This window comes from Dioscorea cayenensis, chromosome 9, assembly GCF_009730915.1.
Source record: "Dioscorea cayenensis subsp. rotundata cultivar TDr96_F1 chromosome 9, TDr96_F1_v2_PseudoChromosome.rev07_lg8_w22 25.fasta, whole genome shotgun sequence".
Classification (NCBI taxonomy): Eukaryota; Viridiplantae; Streptophyta; class Magnoliopsida; order Dioscoreales; family Dioscoreaceae; genus Dioscorea; species Dioscorea cayenensis.
The window spans coordinates 957,705-975,175 of NC_052479.1; the positions used below are offsets into that span (position 1 = coordinate 957,705).

A 17,471-nucleotide genomic window follows, 5' to 3' on the forward strand; every position below is an offset into this window, starting at 1 on the left:
ATCAAGGTTTGACTAGAAGATGCAACTCACAGCAAAGTTTTTGCGAAATTCAGATCTTAATATAATAACTTAGATCCTACCAAAAACCCCACAAATATATCAACATCACATCCTGTACGCCTCCAAATTTGCTTATATACCAATTTCATATCTCATTCTACTGTACAAATTCTCATAACACCTAGGAACCAAATATTATCTTGATTGAGTAAACTCAATCAAGATGGTAAAGCAAAAGCATATCACCAAAAATTATCAAAGCACCAAGGAACCAAATGCAGTAAACTCATCCTTGATTATCTTTATCAAGCCTCTCATAACCTTTGTTCGTTTCTTGAAGACCAGAAGATCAGAATTTTACATATTTAGCCAATACACATTAGGATCCCCGATAAAGAAATTAACCACCGGTGAAGGAATAAATGAAATACATACAACAGAAAATTGAATATCACACAAATCACCAAAAGTGTTGGAATAATATAACAAACCAGGAGCGCTGAAAAAGAAGAGAAACCATTCGAAATTTAAAGACAAACTGAAAAAGAAGCCACCTTTAGGACAATTCAACAAACTGTTACATACCGTTAGCTTGTAGACCTCACGGTACAAAGGAACACCCCTCGCATATCTTCCAAAAGACCAGATCATATGATATACCAAAATCAAGGATAAAGGAAGCCAAAGACATTGTAATAGATGAACAACAAACCCATAAGGATCTAACAATGGACCATCACATAGAACTATAAACAATCCACTAAAGCAGCCATATAGCATGGAGAAAACCTCCATGCACAAACAGGGTGATACATACTCAATTGGCGCGGCCTCTAATGACATCAAGGCCCATCTCAGTTGGATCGGTGGCTTGCAGTTCCACCTGAATACCATCCAACTCCCTCTTGAATCTGTCCTTAGAACTCGCATAAAGCATCTTACTTCTCACTCTAGCTGTATCAGGGGACCTACAAAAATCGATAAAATGATGAACTTGGTCTGTATACAAGAAGATGAGATAGATGGTTAAAAAATAAATAAATAACTACCAAGCAATGAAGAAGATCTTGCTTTTCTGGCAGTTCTCCTCAGTCACAAAATCATAATCATAGATCGCATAGCGGCATTCCGCGGAGGGAAGGCTGGCAGTGAAATCCTCATAACTTTGAGCAGGTTCACCAAGCTTCTCAACAACGACTTCCTTCTGCTTCTCATCAATCTTATAAACTATGAATCGATAAGTCCTCTTTGCCTTCAAATCCAAAAATTTCAGCTTACAGTCATCGTTCACAGCCATTCCAGACGCTGCATTGGCCTGCAAGATAACACATGGAACGGGTCAAAACCAAGCAGCCATCAAAATAAAAAATCCAAACTTGAATCGAATGTTCTAAATAATTTCTAAAACTCTAGCAAACAAACATAACAATGAACAGTAAATCACATTATCTCTTCAACCAAAGGTCAAGATCACAATACAAGCAATCTAAATCAAACGATCCACCAGACCTAAATTTCTCAATAAGCAATTAAAAACCAGTACCCAATCAAACCAAGAACAACAACAACAACAACGACAAAACACCGATCAGATCTAAACCCAAACCCTAGCATACAAATCTATCAAAATCAACAACGCCAAACAAAAACCCAGTTAAAAATTCACCGATAAAGTCAAAATCAACTGATCTAAGAGACTAGATCATAGATCCAACTCCAAAAACCTAAAAACCCATCAAAAAAACCAAAATAAACTCCACAAAACATAAAAAACAGATAAAAATCCACAAAAGCTACCATTTTTGAAGATGCAATCGGATGACAAGAAGGAAGAGGATCGAAAGCAAGGAACTGAGAGGAAATATAGGGATTCCGAGATCAAAGGATGATGCCTGAGCGCATCAGCGTGCGATGAGATCAAGAGAGAAAACAATGGCTCTTTTCTTGGTGGGCGGTTCCTCAGTCCCCGCCATAAAGCAACGTTCAACCAATAATCGCTCGCCACGTGTCGAGTCAATTATAATTCTCGTGAAGCCGCCGTGTTTGGATTTCTCACTTCCTAAACCAGTGAAATTACTTTTGGCGCCTATTTTGGGAGTATTATTTACGATTGATGCCACTCTTCGTTTATTTTTTTTTATTTTTTTTTTTGTATTTATTTATTGGTTTATAAAAATAAAGATTTTAAGTTTGTTATTGGTTTTATTATTTAAAAATTAAATAAAAAATGGGCTGACAGATAAAATACTCAAACAACAAAATTAATACCATGTTCAAACAAATACATAAAATTGACAAAAAAAAATATATATAAACAAAAACAAATGCGAATATGTTTCATTTAATTGCTTGGCTATGTCAACGAGTGTTTCAAATCAAATGTTCATTGAATCATTATTAATGATGAAATTATAATAGTTATCCTATAAGTAATGTTGAATTAGCTTGTACTTCTTTCATTGCAAAATATAAAAAATTATAAATTATATTTTTTTTCTTCATAAAATATATTGCATTAATCAGATAAAAAATTAATTTTGTCAAATTGGGGAAAAGTTAAAATTATTTATACATTTAGCATAATATTGGTGTTAAAATTATTGAAAATAAATATCAATTAATCTCATGTTTATGTAGAAAAAGAAATTAATTTTAAAAAAATCTCTAGGGAAGCTTCAGGCACAAAAAGTTCAAAGTTAGAACTTTAACGAGGAAACCTTGATTTTTTTGACCTTTTCATCACTACATCTGATAACCAAACTACCAACGTTATACTTAAGTAATGCAACTGTAAATCTAATCTCAATGCCATTTATAACAGATGATCCAACTTTGACAATTACCTTCTGGACATGTCAATTTTAATCGGTTTTTTCCTTTTGGCTCTCATTCACTATTGATGGATTATAAGGGATTTTGACCTTTTTTTTTTTTTGTATTTTTAGTGTGATTTGTGATGTTTTTATTCTTGTTTTAAAATGTAGCTTATAACTACATCTAATTTTCATAAGAAGGCGAGACTTGAATCTTAAATCTCGTTGGAGTAGTCGCTCTCCAAGTTTTTTTTCTTCAAGCTTTTGTGGTGTTTCCTAATGTCAAGGGAAGTTTTTGCTCTCTTTTACTAAGCTATAATTTTGTAATTGTTGATGTTGTCTTTACGTTACTGTGGTTCATGGATGCTACCAAAATAATTACTAGGAATTGTAAAGGTGTGAAGAAGAGGACACTCTTAATCGTGTTCTATCTATGATAAAGAAGTATAACCCTGGTTTTGTTGTGTTTGGTGGAAACTAGGGTAGATGAAACCAGACCTATGTGGCTTTGCTCTAAATTTGCTAGCCACTGGGAGTGATCTGCGATTATAGCTCTTGGTTTTTCAGGAGGCATTATTATCTTTTGGAAGTGGTCGATTGGTTGTGTTACTCCGATCGCTATTTCTCAGCGTACTCTACATTTGATAATTTCTTCTAGTTCTCTTGATGCTTGGATTTTAACTATTGTGTACAAAGCTCAAGGTCTCGCAGATCAGAGAACCCTGTGGCAGCAATTGTTTAGTATTGCATCCCTAAACTTGCCTTGGCTGGTTACGAGAGATTTCAATTGCATCTCTTCTCAAGAGGAACATAAAGGTGGAGAATTCAAGTATTATGCCCGTAAAGCTAAGTGTTTCAATCATTTTATTCTTGCAATGCTCTGCTTGATATAAATGTCTCTAGTCTTTTTATGCACCTGGTGTAATTGGCAATCTAGCCTTTCCCACCATTGGGCAAGGTTGGATAGATGCATAGCTAATGTTGATTGAGTTTCCAAGTTTAGTTCTTGCATTGTAAATCATCTAGCTAGAGTTTCATCTTATCATGCCCGTTGCTATTGATTACTTCTCCTTGTTCACAATCCAAGCATAGCATTTTTCTTTTTGAAAATTATTGGCTTGAACACTTGGATTGTTTTAAAGTGGTTAGGCACTCTTTAAACTTCACTCCTAACTTTTTCCTATGCATCGGTTTTCTCATCTACTTGTTAGAACTCGAAAGAACCTAATTGATTGGAGGAACTTCTCTAAGTTGCTCAAGAGGTGATCCATTCTTTGGAACATGATTACAAATACTCCCTAGGATGTTGCTTAAAATTGATACTGAGAAAGCGTTTGATACTTTTAGGTGGAACACTATTATTGTCACTTTTTCTTCTATGGACTTTCCTTCTAAGTGGATTTCTTGGATCAAATGTTGCATTAGCTTTGATAGTTATTTTATTTTAGTCAATGGGCTTCCTTAAGAAAAAAAATCCATCCCTCGAGAGGAATTATTCAGGGAGATCCCCTTTCGCCTTATCTGTTTATTATTGTTACCCAAAACTTAATTGCTATGTGTAATTAGGCCCAGAGACTTTCCTTAATTCCTTACTTCAATTTGAATCTTGCAAAAAATTTCAACCATCTAATATATGCTAATGATTTAGTTGTGATCACTCGTGCTTCAAGGAAGGTGGCCAGGAACTGTAAACTTTGTTTGTCCAATTATTCTGTTTTAACTAGTCAGGTTTCTAATGATGCTAAATCTGAAGTCCGTTTTTCCTTAATGGTTGAATGAGAGAATTGGCAAAAGCATTCGTTCTAGTTTAAACAATAAGATTGGAAGTTTCCCTTTTAGTTACCTTGGAGTTTCTATCTCTTCCAAAAGGCTTCCTATTGCCATCTTTGACAACCTCATTACCAAGGCTGAACGTCGAGTTGATTTTTGGAGTAAACAGCTTCTGTATGGGGCAGGCAAAGATATCCTCATTAATAGCAGTCTTATGACTATTTCTCAATATTATCTTTCAAGCCACCAACAAAAGTGGTGTTCACCTCATCGGTTGGAACATAATTACACTTGCAAAAACTGAGGGGGATCTTGGAATCCGTAATCTTTATGCAGCCAAAAAAGGTTTTAATGGCGATAAATGTTTTTAAGTATCTCAATGGCTGTGATTCTTTATGGGCCGAACCTTGTTACTTTCAAATATGGCCCTACCAAGCCCCTGGAATTTGAGCATACCTGCTAAGTGTTCTTGGTTTTATGGAGCTTTTGTGTAAAAACATGATTGACATCAGGCCTTTTCTTTAGTTGAAGTCAGTTAATCCTACCTATATTTTTTTTTATGAATGATCCATAGTGTTTGAAGTTCCGTTGCACTTTAAACCTACCTTTTTTGAACATGGAGTTTGATGTAGATTTGATGCAAGTCTCATACTTTACTTTTGATCTCTCTTGGAATATTGATGCTTTAAACCCTCTGTTGAGTGAAAATTTCAATTCATAAACGCTGAACAAGGGTATTGTTGATCCGAGCTCAAATTCTGTTTGGGTATGGTATCCTGATTCACATAGAAACAATTTATCAGCTTCAATTTATCGATTTTTTTGTTGATAAAGACATGGACATACTTTATTGGAAAGGTTGGAGTAATTGTTGGAACCCTAAATGTTGCCCTTCATGTTAAATTCTTTAATTGGTTAGCTCTTTCATGGCAAAATTAAAACCTTTGAGTTGCTCCATTCGCTCAATATAGGTCATATTTAAAACTGTGTTTTTATGTGGACTTTGTTGGGAAAATGTCTAGCATCTCTTCTCTTCTTGTTCTAAATTTCAAATTCTTAAATCTTTGGTGGAATGGGAGACTGGTATAAATATTAATCTATCTCAAGGCTACTCTACTGGGCCTTCGTTGTAGTTTTCCAGAGCAGGTCGTCTGAAACAGATAGCTTCCTTCATACCTGTTATGGCCCGGATGGTTTGGAAGGCTCGTTGTAATAAGATTTTCCAAAGGTGTTCAAATTAATCTCAATTGGATGGTAGGTAGGGTGATAAATCATGTTGTTGAATTTGATGTTCAAGCAATTGCTTCATATCTGCTTCTGTTAGTTTTATTTTATTCTCTAATGCCTCATGGATCCCTAATTCTACAATTGGTGGAACTAGGTTTTTTTTATTGTAGATACTTTTCTTTTTGTATTTGTGTTGTAGGCTGCAAACTGATTGATGCAATCTCAAGCTTAGATGTGGAGTTTCAATTATTGGAGATGGGTGTTAAATTAGCTGGGGAATTACAATTACAAGTTTCTTATGCTTTTATGGATAGTTTTGAGCTTTGGAAAAATTATTCATTAGGGAAGTTGTAAATCCACTTGGAGGGTTGAACATCAGTATTGTAACTTTAGCTGCCACTTGGAGCTTTGAAAAATTATTCATAAGAGACTGAAATCATATAGTTGATAGACTTAAAGCTCATGAAAGAAGCTCTCATATGCTATCTTTGTTTCATAAAGGGATGGACCTACCCTAAATGACTGAGGTGACAGTTATTAATGGTTTTAGATTTTAATTTTCAAATTCTATATTCTTTTTAAGGATTTTTTTTTGGTATGTTCTTAGCCTATGTGAGTCCTTGTTTTTTTTGTTTTTGTTGCTGAATAAATCAGATACTCAGTAGCTCCTTTAAAAAAAAATAAAAAATAAAAAATCTTATGTTCAAACATAGTTATTTTATCCATTCTAAAAAACAAATATTGTTCAATATCCAAGAAGATGATGGAAATATTTGAAATTATGTGTTTAATAAAATATTTTACATCATTAAAAAAAATTGGCAATTTTTAATTAAAAATTACAATAAAACAATCCAATTATTAAATTATAGTAAATTTAAATCATCATGCCTTCAACTGAATCAATCTATATATATATATATATATATAATTTAGAAAAAAATTGAAAAACAGAAAATATGATTGGTTTTCTTCATAAAGCGTCAAATATTTACATATCTTTTTGTTTTTAAATTATCAATACAATAATACCAATTTAATAAATCATAACAATTTTAGTTATCAATTTTATTTCACAAAATTAGAATTTGCAAGCAAATATTAATAAGCATCTATTTATCTAAAACGCCATTGGCCAGGAAACATCCACTCCGGATCACCACAAAGTTAATCTCAACCGTCAATCTGAATTTTAATCCAACGGTCAAGAGCCAATCACTGCCTATATAAAACGCAATCCCTTGAGATTCGCACTCTCCTCGCTCTTCGCTTTGATCGAGATCGCGAGCTCGAGAGAGGAACAGCAAGGTGCTCCAATGGAGTCCGGAGGGAAGCTCAAGAAGGGCGCCGGCGGCCGGAAGGGCGGTGGTCCGAGGAAGAAGCCCACCTCCAGGTCCGTCAAGGCCGGGCTCCAGTTCCCGGTGGGGCGTATCGGGCGGTATCTGAAGAAAGGCCGTTACTCTCAGCGCGTCGGCACCGGAGCCCCTGTTTACCTCGCCGCCGTCCTTGAATACCTCGCCGCTGAGGTATGATCTGGTTTGATTCCTCATCTTCTTGATCGTTTTGCTAGTGTTGCTGTTGCTGATGGGGTTTCTAGGGTTTCTTCAGGTGTTGGAGTTGGCTGGGAATGCGGCTAGGGATAACAAGAAGAATCGGATAATCCCTAGGCATGTGTTGCTGGCGGTGAGGAATGATGAGGAGTTGGGGAAGCTCTTGGCCGGAGTGACCATCGCGCATGGTGGTGTTCTGCCGAATATCAACCCTGTGCTGCTGCCGAAGAAGTCAGCGGCGGCTGCGAAGGAGCCAAAGTCGCCATCGAAGGCGACCAAATCTCCGAAGAAGGCTTGACGTGGCGATCTTCTCTGGGGTATCATCGTATTTCACTGTTGTTTCTTTCTGTACTTATTAGTTTTATGGTGCTAGTTTTGTGTACTTTCTCTTGCTTGGAGTGTTAATGAGATGTGGTTTTCATTAGAAATTATTGGAAAGTTGTTTGCTTTGATGTGCTTTTACTATAATACTATTGTGAAAACTGGAATTTCAAGTTGTGAGCTTTGATTCTCATGATTTGAAGACTAAAATTTAAAATAGTTGGTGTTGAATGAAAGGTTTATGAGCATTTCTTAGTGACCATACATTGTGCTTCTCTTCTAGGATTAGGACCTTTGGTGGTTTGTTCTCTTTTATGATGCTAGCTTTTTGTACTTTCTCTTGATGGGGATGCTTATGAGATGTGGTTTCATTATAATTATCTTGTTAGAAAAGGAATTTCAAGATCTGTGTTTCATTCTCATGATTTGAAGACCAGAATTTGGAAGGGATAGGGTTGAAGGGAAAGGTTAATCAGATTTGGGTCTTTGATGATTTTTTTTAAGTTATCTCTTCCCTTTGAAGTTGTTGTTGCTGTTGCTTGACATTTGATGTGGCTTGGACTTAACATCTTACATTGATTGTGCAACTACTGTTTGATATTATTTAATTATTTATATAACACCACTTCATGCTTTATTCTTGTTGACAAGTTTTCATGGGTTGTGTTCATGGATAATTAAGTGAAGACAAAAATGTTTGCACATGGATTAACCTTTGTTTTTTCTTTTTAATCTGATATTGTTTCTATGTTACTCATCTTTTATATGATCGTTCTTCGTTGGTTAAGATCATCATCAAAGGATGATCATCTATAAAATTTGAGTTCTTATGTCACTGTCATGAATTATTTACTCTTAAAATCCATTGACTCTGCAAGGTTATATTCATCCAAATGTAACATTATCTTCTATTACTTGAGAACCTTGATCAGCAAAATGAATGCTATTAGATATGGTCAATTTCATGATCCTTCGCATAAACATACACCAATAATCTGATGTGATGTTGAAGTTTTCGTATTGAGTGTGCTTTTCCTTGTTTTGTTCTGTTTTTTTTTTATGCTATTAATCAGGTCATATATGAAGTTTTGTTTCTCATGCTATTGTTGGTCTTTATTGTTGTGCTTTATAAATTTAAAATTGACAAACATCACTGTCATATAGAGTTGAATAATAAGGTTCATCATTTTGGCTTTACTGCTTCTTTCAAATTCTTCCCTTCAAAATCATTCCAAGGGTGTTTGCTCATGCATAAAGTAGATGTTGTGATCGAAGTATACTGCATCTCAGTGACTGTCATGCTGTTATATTTCTACTCTTTACTTTCTCATAGAGCTTTTCTTCATTAGTTCTCTGGCATAACTGTCAAATGATAAGTATCAGCTATTAACTATATAATAAATATCACAGTATTGGTTTACCTGTTCTTTTAAAAGTACGGTTAATCCATGAATGCTATTGCTGAACTTACATTCATTAAACATGTGGAATGTCATACTTTTTTGTGGCTTGAGTTGTGTGCTCAGAACTATAAATAATTGGACAAGACTCAAAGTTAGCAAGATTGATGTATTATGTTAGGGCTTCCTGATTGCCTTTTATGTAGTGACACACTAACTAATTATTAGTGGATACATGTGAAATATATAAACTTTTGCTTGTCATGAAACATTGATTGCTTCTTTGGCACTAAACTTTCATGGCCAGGTCATGGCGTGTGGGCATTTGCCATTATGTTTGTTTTCTAGCACTAATGTTCTTAGTGATGCGGCATGAATTATAGAATGTATTCCCAGCTAAGCAAATGGTAGGCATATTCTTTTCTTGGAACATATGTTTTGGTCAAGTGGCCACCATGATTGTATAGAATTTATCATAGAAACAAGATCTGCGCTCAATTGTTTTGATTCTTTATAAATGACTGATGAATTAAAGTTTTGCATGGTTTAAATTCTCCGCAAACCTTATTATTTATTATATGGGGTTTTTGAATGATAGGTGACTGACTGCTTTCAACTTAAATTAAAATTTATAATATATATATATATCTATCTTAATGACCACTTCATTACTTTGATTTTTCTATGTGCTTGGTTGGAGGCAAGGCTAACTGTCAAATATTATTTTCAAAGTTATTAGTTAAATATATTTATCTAAAATTTAAATTTTTATAAAAATAGTTTTTTATTAGTTACGGCTAAGTTGTTTAGTTAGAAAAATAGTCCTTATTTCTCTATCAAACATGTGGAGTAAACTTTGTGAAAATCAAGTGGTGCCATGAGTTTGTTCCGTGACAAACCATCTTTGGAAGATGATGCCATGAGTTCCATGTAACCACTGTTATAATGGATGAGTAGTAGTAGTAGTAGTGTAGTTCACTTCTATATTATATAATTCAACTTCTTTTGAAAAAAACATTGTTGAGTATGTATGTGGAATGTGTGTTGTGTGATTTGTACATATTGTCAAAAAGATATACGCATGCATTTAAGTTTTAAAATGATGCAGACTCACAATTTAAAATGTGTATTTTTCAAAATTTTCTCTTTTTCACGTAGCCTTTCATAAACTCAAAATATGAATATTTAAATAAAGATACACAAACTTTCTTTTAAAATGAGAGGTGTATGTCATCTATTTATTATATATATATGATAATATTTTTTTTCTAAAAATGTTCCTATATATATATGATAATATTTTTTCTAAAAATATTCCCATTAAGTGAATCTAAGGATGTTCTCCCAATAATTGTTAAATCACTCATTTAGGTTGGCGTTTCATTATTAACTTCGGAAGTGAGGTTAGTGATGTTAATCTCACATTATTAATTTCGGAAGTGAGGTTAGTGATGTTAATCTCATTTCAATATGAATTAACGATTGTTGTGAAACATCCCTAGATTACCAATTCTTTATATATATATATATATATATTGTACTACAATATTTAAGTATTTATATATCGGATTTTAGGAGTGTAAATTTTAGTAGCTTTCTTTCAATAAAACAATGGGGTGATCATCTTCAATAATCTCATCCGAGCAGTATCAATGTATCATACATAGTGGACCTCACATTGAATGACAGTGACCAACCACGCTAGTAACCATTTTGGTGAATTAGGAACGTATTGGACGTGGGTCCTTTACTCGCATTGTTTTTAAAGGAACAGATATAAATATGAATATATAAGTATATATTCCAAAATTTTTAAAAAGCAAATACCTTATCAAGCAACCAAAACATCATTACAACGTTTATTTTCCAGACTTGAAACCTGAACAAAAAAGGTATTACCCATTAGTTAATTAATTATCCATTTTATTCTCCCCACCTATAACAAAACTGATTTTTGGCTCTTATCTCCCCTAGGACATAAAAACATTCTAAGAGAACTTTTAACTTAGAAAATGAAAAGTGAAAAAGTGAAGGGCGAATGTTTGACTTTGTCTACAAGATCTGATGAAAAAGAAGAAAACAATGAATGCAAAGAAACCACATTAGAAACAAGCTAAAACAATATACAAAACATAGAGCCATGCAATATATCCTTTGATGAACTTGTTAATATAATATGATCTACAACAACTTAAGGCAATCTCAAATCCTCCCATGAGATCCACCTTAAGACTTCATCAAATATTAGCCCAATTTCAACTTCCTGCTAATACACTCTTTATCATCAAGCAGCACAATAAAATAAGACATTGCACAACCAAGAAAGGCTTATACACATTGTGCCAGTCTCCGGACAAGGAACATTTTGCGAAATGCCACATCTGCCTCGTGATCATAAGTACTAGAAAAACAGTACCGAAACAAGAAAAGCTTTAAGAAATAAAACTTTAAGACCAAGAAAAAACAAAAAACCATATTAGAATATTACATGACAAGAAGAACATAAAGATTCAAACATGAACAATCGAGCATTGCTCAAACCTTTTAAGAAACTAATATGAGGAGAAGATTAAAGATGGCAGCTCTTTAATTCATTCAAAATTTTAGCTCTGATCAAATCATACAGGTTACACTACCAATACAATATTGACAATCGAAGAAATTTCCAAGTAGAGTAGTCAAGTGGATAATAAAAACCACTCGCAACAATTGTATTACTTGATAAAGATTGTAGGGCCTGCATTTATAATCAACCGGAGCAAATTCTCATAAGAATTATGAATAAGATAAAAGAATGAAATGTTTCAATTTTCAGGAGCCTAAAATTTTTGGATCAAGTATAGATGAATTAAGTTTGTTTCCCATCAGATTTTGGTATACATTCAAGTCCAGGACGGTAACTAACGTTCGAGTTTGCCTACGCATGGTTAATCCTTACATACCTAATACAACCCAAGTGAAAATTTATCTTGATTTGCATCACAAAGAGGGCTCACCGTTAACATAGATAAACTTGGCATCACAATCAAAAATGGGAAATCATTAATGCGCTTCGAAATTTTTCAACATAATAATTGAAGGCCAACCAATCATAGCTCTTCACAGAAAACATGTGCATGGAGAAAAGTTTGGACACCCCATGCATGTTTTTCTAATAAGAACAATTAGAAAATAATCTAAAGCAAGATCATAGGTAAAAACTGCCATGTGATAAATAGAGGTAGTTACCATATATAATAATATAGCAGGCATGCCTTCATCATACCATCACAATCCTGTCAACCCATGCCTACGGTAAAAGGAGCTCGATTCACAACAGGACTGGGCATGTCATGGACACAAAAACATTCCACAACTCCAAAATATATCAATCCAATTTTTCCCGTCCAGATCAATACATAAAGCAAATTTCCATATGATGACATAATTATTCCCAATCCAATGCTTTAAATCGATCATTTTTTTAGCACTAATTGTTCATTTATTTGTTGCAATCAAGAGAGAAGTACAAACATGATTGTAGCACTAATTCTTAACTCAGAGAGAAGAACATATACTTCCCTTAAAGGAATACGATGTATGACTGTTGGAAGCCTAACCACAATACATGCCATGCAATTGGAAAAAGTGATATTTTGAAGAAACTCCTAAGACCTCCAAATGGAAGTAGATTCAAACATTGCACTGCAAACAAAACAATTCAACACCAAGAAACAAAAAGCAGAAAAACAGGATTGTAGATAAATGCCACAAATCCCATCGACCAAGTATTATAACTGCATTAACTTTTCCACCATTTATCTCCAGGCCGCGGCTAATCAAGAGACATCATGGCGACAAGAACTTTGTCCTGTTCTAAACAAAAAGGCACATACAGACAATTCTACTTCAAAACCTCATCTTTAGCACAATCCACACTCTAGGTACAAGTTATAGTGAATCAACACAAAAAACAAGAAATTATGACGATGCGATTGCTTATCTACAATAAACTAAGCCAAAAATCACTATTGTTCCATAAGTGAAACTCATGCAAATCAGCCCATAATAATCATAGACACAAGGTATGATTGAACTAACAATGCCACTAAATCTCAGTTCCCAATTGTAGTGAAACTAGAAAAGTATCAAATTACCTCAAGGGATTGCAGAGATGCAATGAAAGAAAAGAGTATAAAAACTATAAAATGTAATGATATTTAGAACCAGTGAACAACAGCTCACCAATCAATTGTTGGAATTCGAAGATGAAGCACTGAGAGAGTTCCTGTGAATCACTCTCCCTCCCCCATTCATCACTGAACTCATGGAATCTCCGATCAAATCCCTCAGCCCGCCGAGCTTCGTCTCCTCTTCCTCATCGTCCTTGGGTTGATTCCTGCCGCCCTTCCTCTCCGGCAGCCTCTCGAAGTAATTCCCGTAAATATACTCAGCGTCGAAGCCATTCTCATGGTCAAAGAACATGATGTGACCATGCCACTCCCAGACGCGGTACTCCGATCCCGGCTCATCGCGAGCAGCGACGCAGATGTTGTGGTCGCCGATGGCGACGGATCGGCCGGAATTAGGCTTGAGGAGCCGATCGGAGTCGCCGGACTGGATAATACGGATCACCTCTCGCTCAAGCCGGGCTACCTCGCGGGCAAGGAGGCGGCGGCGCTTCTCTTCGTCCCCAGTGAGCGATAGGTCATCGTTGTCTTCGTCGAGATCGGGATGGTGGTCGACGGTGGACAGGGATTGGAGCAGTAGGTCGTCCAAGGGGGAGCGCGATGGGAGAGGAGGGCGGAGCTGGAGGCGGGACAAGAGGGAAGGGAGGAGGAGGGGATCGAAGGAGGAGGGGGAGGAGGTTCCGAAGGGGTTACTCGCCATTGGAGAGGGCTCGGTGAAGCTCGAACAATGGAGTCTAGGGTTAGGGTTTAGCAATGGAGAGAGAGAGATTGGTTTTCATCGGAGGAATTTATGTTTCAACCCCTTAAATTTATGGAAATTTTTAACTGCTAAGTTTTATTGGATTACTTTTTGCTTATTTTTTTTAACCTTTTTTTTAAATAAAAATGGGTTATTTAAGGTTATATGAAAATATATTATTGTCTATTTAATTCTAAAAAAGAATATTTTTATTTTATTTAAAAATATTATTAAAATAAAATGATAATTATATAAACATTTAGTGTATAATACAAATGGTTAAATTACAAAATAAGTATCATTTGTAGTGTTTTATGATTAATATTTAATTAATAGCATAACATTTTTATTATGTTTTGTTGAGATTAAATATATTAAAAGTAAATTTTTTGATGTGGAATAACTTAACAATTTTTTTTGTCATAAGTTTTAGAGTATAAAAAAGTTAATAAATTATGATTTACATAATTACTTTTTACTATACTTCTAATTTATTTATAATATTAGAAATAATAAACAAAATTGTGTTATAATATACTTCAAATTTCCATATTCCAAATGTAACCTAAGACCAATGAACAGAGGTGAGAGGTATATATATATATATATATATATATATGGTGTATTTTAAGATGCATATATTAAAGAAAATTATATAAGAAAACATAATAAAAAATGTTAGATGATTTTTATGTAAATAAACATTTTTAGAAGGGTGTCTATGCAAATTTCTTTTTAGGGTTTGTCCATTAAACGAATTCTAAACCATTGGATCATCTTCACTAGCACGATCCGACGGTTCAGAAAAGCCAATGAAACCCTATAAAGCCCTTTCAGTCTCACAAAACCTCTTCTCGCTTGGAGCCATCTCAAAAGTTTCACCCGTCTTCGCTGCGCGCTAGGGTTTGCACAGCCGCCGCCGCCGCCGTTCCGTTCAGCGACCGCCGGTGATATCTCCGGTACTCCTTTTTCTCTTCTATATCTCGACAGCAATCAAAGTTATTGTTCTTAATTTCAATCGTATTAATTGCATTGTTTGTTAGATCTGGAGAGGAGGAGTCATCCGATGGTGTCATTGATTTGTTTTTGTGTTTTTCTTGAGTTTTTGTTATTAGATTCATAGTTTTTCTTTTTAAATTCTCACTGTGAAGATGATTTTTATGATTGAAATTAAAGGAATGGTCATGTTTGAACTTGATTACATCTCAAATGTTTTCATTGAAGTGTTTGATCTTTGATGATAAGTTTGATAGTAATGGCTTTGATCTTTCATAGTTTTGCTGAATCCTGAGCATTTTCTTTGTTTCCTATAAACCATGCAGTAGCTATTAGTTGTGATTTGTAAGCAAGTACTTGATATGCTTGCTTTTAATCCTTCAAGTTAAATTGCCATTATTTTGATGTTGCTTTTGATCATATATGATGACTTTGAGCTAAGATTTGATGTGCTTTTTTGTAGAAAGGTGCTTTTGAGAATTAGAATTGCTTGTATTAGTATAAGAATGGTAAGGTCATGAATTGGAGTCTTCATTATGATGTATTTGATTAGTTTGGTTCTTCCTCTACGAACCATGAAGTGCAATGAATAGCAGAAAAAGTGTTTTATGAATATTTTTTTTTTAGGATGTAACATCATATTGTAGTATAAGAATGAAAAGGTCAGTGAATTGGAGTGAATGCATTTGTAGCAGTTGTTGCCTCAAAGCCTTGTTTTTGATGTATTATTTTGTTTTCAACTCTTCTGTTAGAGCTTATAGTATATGGTTTTAGGGTATTGAATGTCTTTCTTGGAAGGGATTACAGGATTTTAAGTTACAATTAATAGAAGAAAGAGTGATTTGGGAGTGTCATTTTTTCTTTGTGTGTACTTAGCACTGTATTTAAATTAAAGAATGATATGGTTGGTGGCTTGGTTTGTGTGTATTTGCCACTGGTGTTGTCTTGTAACTTTGCTTTTTGATGTATTAGTTTCTTTATGACTCTTCTATTATAGCACATAGTATACAGTTTAATGGTACTAAGTGTCTTGTTGAAGGGCATTATGGGGGCAAGGTACACCAACTAGAATAAGGAGTAATTTGGGAATAGCTTACAAAATAGGCGTGACTCTCTTCTTGAGGTGGACATCTTCCTTCTATCTGGAGAAGCTGTCATGTGAAATTTAGATGCTCAAATGAGTTGTTGATTTAAGTTTGCAGGCACTATTACCACTTTCTTCATTTATGCATGCTTTTTGATAGATGAGGAATTTTCTGTTAGGTCAAGCCATTTAGGCAGTTAAATGTTTGTATTTGATCAAATATGTATATATTTCTGTACACCATGGCTGACTAAACCATCCAGCGATTGGTTGTTCCTTCTCAGTTTTGATGTAATTGTGTATCATCTAGATAAGTTGGTGAAGATGAGTTCTGCCCTGCAATATCTGGCATGTGTCATCTTTTTCTCACCAGAACATGTATGTTCCTTATTACATGCAGGGTAAGTAAGAATGGTTAGAGTTAGTGTTCTGAATGATGCTCTGAAGAGCATGTATAATGCTGAGAAGCGTGGAAAGCGGCAAGTGATGATTAGGCCATCCTCAAAAGTGATCGTCAAGTTCCTTCTTGTCATGCAGAAGCACGGTTAGTTTGAGATATTTCGCATATTTTGTGCTCATTTTTCTCACTTGGAAGGTGCATTTATGAAGATTTTCCCTGGCTGTTTATTGTGTTATAGGTTATATTGGTGAGTTTGAATATGTGGATGATCATAGGGCCGGTAAAATAGTGGTGGAGTTGAACGGGAGATTAAACAAATGTGGCGTCATTAGCCCTCGCTTTGATGTTGGTGTCAAAGAAATTGAGCCATGGACTGCAAGATTGCTCCCATCACGTCAGGTTTGTATTTTTAAGCATTAAAAATCATGAACTATGTTATATCTAAAGTTTAATTGCTAATCTTGCACATTATTTCATAGTTTGGATTCATCGTGTTGACGACATCTGCGGGCATCATGGACCATGAAGAAGCAAGGAAGAAGAATGTTGGTGGAAAAGTGCTTGGTTTCTTTTACTAGACTTTTAAGTTTTGTTGAAGTTCATGCTAAGCATTGATTATTTTCTTTAAGATCTTCAAGTGATGTGGAACTAAAAGAGTGTTTTTTTGATCGTAGATTTTGTTTTCTCATCAAATGCGTTGTATTCATGTTATTCCAAACAAATACTGTGTGTGCTGTGCTCTTGTGTTTTAATTGGTATTTAATTTTTTTGCTAATCTTTCTTTTACATCCAAAAGCTACCGCTTGGTAACTTAATATTATTCATGCCTTAAAAATATACAGGTTATGATATGTGTAAATACTAAAATCCATAGAGGAAAGAAAGCAGAATGATCATTTAGATAATAACAGATGGTGACATAAAGGAATAGCAACTTTTAAATTGTACTTTTGTACTGCAGTGATCTTTTTAAGTGATGAGGCAAAGCGACTTTTGGTTTTG

General features: G+C 34.6%; 4 protein-coding genes across 6 annotated transcripts; 2 read left to right on the top strand and 2 right to left on the bottom strand.

The window, feature by feature from the left end:
• Positions 1-462: 462 nt before the first annotated feature.
• On the bottom strand, positions 463-1,956 carry LOC120269495 (actin-depolymerizing factor 7-like). Its single transcript, XM_039276829.1, has 3 exons — positions 1,798-1,956; positions 1,050-1,315; positions 463-968 (listed from the first exon to the last, which is right to left on the bottom strand). Exons 1-3 carry the CDS (start codon positions 1,798-1,800, stop codon positions 818-820), a joined length of 420 nt encoding a protein of 139 aa, XP_039132763.1. The 5' UTR covers positions 1,801-1,956; the 3' UTR covers positions 463-817.
• A 5,101-nt stretch (positions 1,957-7,057) lies between these two features.
• Positions 7,058-7,943, top strand: LOC120269494 (histone H2A). The gene is made up of 2 exons (XM_039276828.1): positions 7,058-7,336; positions 7,419-7,943. The coding sequence occupies exons 1-2, from the start codon at positions 7,127-7,129 to the stop codon at positions 7,656-7,658; spliced, it is 450 nt and encodes a 149-aa protein (XP_039132762.1). The 5' UTR covers positions 7,058-7,126; the 3' UTR covers positions 7,659-7,943.
• A 3,262-nt stretch (positions 7,944-11,205) lies between these two features.
• Positions 11,206-14,015, bottom strand: LOC120269492. Of its 3 annotated transcripts, none has more exons than XM_039276825.1 (2): positions 13,306-14,015; positions 11,206-11,482 (listed from the first exon to the last, which is right to left on the bottom strand). In XM_039276825.1, the coding sequence occupies exon 1, from the start codon at positions 13,948-13,950 to the stop codon at positions 13,309-13,311; it is 642 nt and encodes a 213-aa protein (XP_039132759.1). In that variant the 5' UTR covers positions 13,951-14,015; the 3' UTR covers positions 11,206-11,482; positions 13,306-13,308. The 3 variants fall into 3 exon arrangements, with proteins under 3 accessions (XP_039132759.1, XP_039132760.1, XP_039132761.1); XM_039276826.1 differs by lacking the exon at positions 11,206-11,482 and adding an exon at positions 11,543-12,931; XM_039276827.1 differs by lacking the exon at positions 11,206-11,482 and adding an exon at positions 11,543-12,936.
• Positions 14,016-14,812: 797 nt separating this feature from the next.
• On the top strand, positions 14,813-17,221 carry LOC120268250 (40S ribosomal protein S15a-like). The gene is made up of 4 exons (XM_039275691.1): positions 14,813-14,948; positions 16,470-16,613; positions 16,708-16,868; positions 16,949-17,221. Exons 2-4 carry the CDS (start codon positions 16,481-16,483, stop codon positions 17,045-17,047), a joined length of 393 nt encoding a protein of 130 aa, XP_039131625.1. The 5' UTR covers positions 14,813-14,948; positions 16,470-16,480; the 3' UTR covers positions 17,048-17,221.
• The last annotated feature ends 250 nt before the right edge of the window (positions 17,222-17,471 follow it).

Bases quoted from the DNA above. Each gene is read 5' to 3' on its own strand.
- LOC120269495 (XM_039276829.1), bottom strand. The intron at 969-1,049 runs GTAGTTATTTAT...CGATTTTTGTAG, and splicing joins AAGATCTTCTTCATTGCTTG to GTCCCCTGATACAGCTAGAG.
- LOC120268250 (XM_039275691.1), top strand. From the start codon at position 16,481: ATGGTTAGAGTTAGTGTTCTGAATGATGCTCTGAAGAGCATGTATAAT. The intron at 16,614-16,707 runs GTTAGTTTGAGA...ATTGTGTTATAG, and splicing joins TCTTGTCATGCAGAAGCACG to GTTATATTGGTGAGTTTGAA. The intron at 16,869-16,948 runs GTTTGTATTTTT...ATTATTTCATAG, and splicing joins GATTGCTCCCATCACGTCAG to TTTGGATTCATCGTGTTGAC.
- LOC120269494 (XM_039276828.1), top strand. From the start codon at position 7,127: ATGGAGTCCGGAGGGAAGCTCAAGAAGGGCGCCGGCGGCCGGAAGGGC. The intron at 7,337-7,418 runs GTATGATCTGGT...GGGTTTCTTCAG, and splicing joins TTGAATACCTCGCCGCTGAG to GTGTTGGAGTTGGCTGGGAA.
- LOC120269492 (XM_039276825.1), bottom strand. From the start codon at position 13,950: ATGGCGAGTAACCCCTTCGGAACCTCCTCCCCCTCCTCCTTCGATCCC.